The following is a 2998-nucleotide window of genomic DNA, read 5'->3' as shown; positions in this document are numbered from 1 at the left end:
GCGCAGTTTACTGACTCGCTTAGACCTCAGCGAAACCAATATTCCCACTGTTATTACTGCTTGCTGTGTGCTCCACAATATCTGTGAGAGTAAGGGGGAGACGTTTATGGCGGGGTGGGAGGTTGAGGCAAATCGCCTAGCTGCTGGTTACGCGCAGCCAGACACCAGGGCGGTTAGAAGAGCACAGGAGGGCGTGGTACGCATCAGAGAAGCTTTGAAAACCAGTTTCATGACTGGCCAGGCTACGGTGTGAAAGTTCTGTTTGTTTCTCCTTGATTAACCCCCCCGCCCCTTGGTTCACTCTACTTCCCTGTAAGCTAACCACCCTCCCCTCCTCCCTTTAATCATTGCTTGCAGAGGCAATAAAGTCACTGCTGCTTCACAGTCATGCATTCGTTATTCATTCATCACACAAATAGGGAGATGACTACCAAGGTATCCCAGGAGGGGTGGTGGAGGAGGGAAGGAAAATGCCACACAGCACTTTAAGCACAACACTTTAAAAGTTTACAACTTTAAAATTTATTGAATGACAGCCTTCTTTTTTTTGGGCAATCCTCTGTGGTGGAGTGGCTGGTTGGCCGGAGGCCCCCCCACCGCGTTCTTGGGCGTCTGGGTGTGGAGACTATGGAACTTGGGGAGGAGGGCGGTTGGTTACAGAGGGGCAGCAGTGGCAGTCTGTGCTCCAGCTGCCTTTGCTGCAGCTCAACCATACACTGGAGCATACTGGTTTGGTCCTGCAGCAGCCTCAGCATTGAATCCTGCCTCCTCTCATCACGCTGCCGCCACATTTGAGCTTCAGCCCTGTCTTCAGCCCGCCACTTACTCTCTTCAGCCCTCCACCTCTCCTCCCGGTCATTTTGTGCTTTCCTGCACTCTGACATTATTTGCCTCCACGCATTCGTCTGTGCTCTGTCAGTGTGGGAGGACAGCATGAGCTCGGAGAACATTTCATCGCGAGTGCGTTTTTTTTTCTTTCTAAGCTTCACTAGCCTCTGGGAAGGAGAAGATCCTGTGATCATTGAAACACATGCAGCTGGTGGAGAAAAAAAAAGGGACAGCGGTATTTAAAAAGACACATTTTATAAAACAGTCACTACACTCTTTCAGGGTAAACCTTGCTGTTAACATTACATACATAGCACATGTGCTTTCGTTACAAGGTCGCATTTTGCCTCCTCCCACCGCGTGACTACCCCCTCAACCTTCTCCCCTCCCTGTGGCTAACAGCGGGGAACATTTCTGTTTAGCCACAGGCAAACAGCCCAGCAGGAATGGGCTCCTCTGAGTGTCCCCTGAAGAAAAGCACTCTATTTCAACCAGGTGACCATGAATTATATCTCACTCTCCTGAGGATAACACAGAGAGATAAAGAACGGATTTTGGTTGAATGCCAGCAAACATACACTGCAATGCTTTGTTCTACAGTGATTCCCGAGTATGTGTTACTGGCCTGGAGTGGTAAAGTGTCCTACCATGAAGGACGAAATAAGGCTGCCCTCCCCAGAAACCTTTTGCAAAGGCTTTAGGACTACATCTAGGAGAACCGCAAATGCCAGGGCAAAGTAATCCTTTCACATGCTTGCTTTTAAACCATGTATAGCATTTTAAAAGGTACACTCACCAGAGGTCCCTTCTCTGCCTGCTGGGTCCAGGAGGCAGCCTTGGGTGGGTTCGGGGGGTACTGGCTCCAGGTCTAGGGTGAGAAACAGTTCCTGGCTGTCGGGAAAACCGGTTTCTCCGCTTGCTTGCTGTGAGCTATCTACAACCTCCTCCTCATCATCATCTTCTTCGTCCCCAAAACCTACTTCCGTATTGCCTCCATCTCCATTGAAGGAGTCAAACAACACGGCTGGGGTAGTGGTGGCTGAACCCCCTAAAATGGCATGCAGCTCATCATAGAAGCGGCATGTTTGGGGCTCTGACCCAGAGTGGCTGTTCGCCTCTCTGGTTTTCTGGTAGGCTTGCCTCAGCTCCTTCAGTTTCACGCGGCACTGCTTCGGGTCCCTGTTATGGCCTCTGTCCTTCATGCCCTGGGAGATTTTCAGAAAGGTTTTGGCATTTCGAAAACTGGAACGGAGTTCTGATAGCATGGATTCCTCTCCCCAAACAGCGATCAGATCCCGTACCTCCCGTTCGGTCCATGCTGGAGCTCTTTTGCGATTCTGGGACTCCATCATGGTCACCTGTGCTGATGAGCTCTGCATGGTCACCTGCAGCTTGCCACGCTGGCCAAACAGGAAATGAGATTCAAAAGTTCGCGGTTCTTTTCCTGTCTACCTGGCCAGTGCATCTGAGTTGAGAGTGCTGTCCAGAGCGGTCAGAATGGAGCACTCTGGGATAGCTCCCGGAGGCCAATACCATCGAATTGTGTCCACAGTACCCCAAATTCGAGCCGGCAATGTCGATTTAAGCGCTAATCCACTTGTCAGGGGTGGAGTAAGGAAATCGATTTTAAGAGCCCTTTAAGTCGAAATAAAGGGCTTCATTGTGTGGATGGGTGCAGGTTTAAATCGATTTAACGCTGCTAAATTCGACCTAAAGTCCTAGTGTAGACCAGGGCTAAGTAATCTAGCTAGAAGTGTTGTTAGATTTCCTTTTGTTTAATGGCTGGTAAAATACAGTGTGTTGAATGGAACGTATATTCCTGTTTTTGTGTCTTTTTGTAACTTAAGGTTTTGCCTAGAGGGGTTCTCTATGTTTTGAATCTGATTACCCTGTAAGGTATTTACCATCCTGATTTTACAGAGGTGATTCTTTTACTTTTCTTTAATTAAAATTCCTCTTTTAAGAACCTGATTGATTTTTCATTGTTCTTAAGATCCAAGGGTTTGGGTCTGTGTTCACCTGTACAAATTGGTGAGGATTTTTATCAAGCCTTCCCCAGGAAAGGGGGGTAAGACTTGGGGGGATATTTTGGGGGAAGACGTCTCCATGTGGGCTCTTTCCCTATTCTTTGTTTAACACGCTTGGTGGTGGCAGCATAGGGTTCAAGGAC

The 2998-nt window shown here is 48.6% G+C and overlaps 1 protein-coding gene across 1 annotated transcript; it reads right to left on the bottom strand.

The window, feature by feature from the left end:
* Positions 1 to 498: 498 nt before the first annotated feature.
* LOC142070531 (uncharacterized) lies at positions 499 to 2498 on the bottom strand. Its single transcript, XM_075124221.1, has 2 exons — positions 1625 to 2498; positions 499 to 1036 (listed from the first exon to the last, which is right to left on the bottom strand). The coding sequence occupies exons 1-2, from the start codon at positions 2205 to 2207 to the stop codon at positions 516 to 518; spliced, it is 1104 nt and encodes a 367-aa protein (XP_074980322.1). The 5' UTR covers positions 2208 to 2498; the 3' UTR covers positions 499 to 515.
* Between the last annotated feature and the right edge of the window lie 500 nt (positions 2499 to 2998).

The sequence above is a fragment of the Caretta caretta genome, chromosome 1 (genome assembly GCF_965140235.1).
Source record: "Caretta caretta isolate rCarCar2 chromosome 1, rCarCar1.hap1, whole genome shotgun sequence".
NCBI classification, from domain to species: domain Eukaryota; kingdom Metazoa; phylum Chordata; order Testudines; family Cheloniidae; genus Caretta; species Caretta caretta.
Note: the sequence above shows the minus strand (reverse complement) of the source record. Positions and strands in the feature narration are given on the sequence as shown.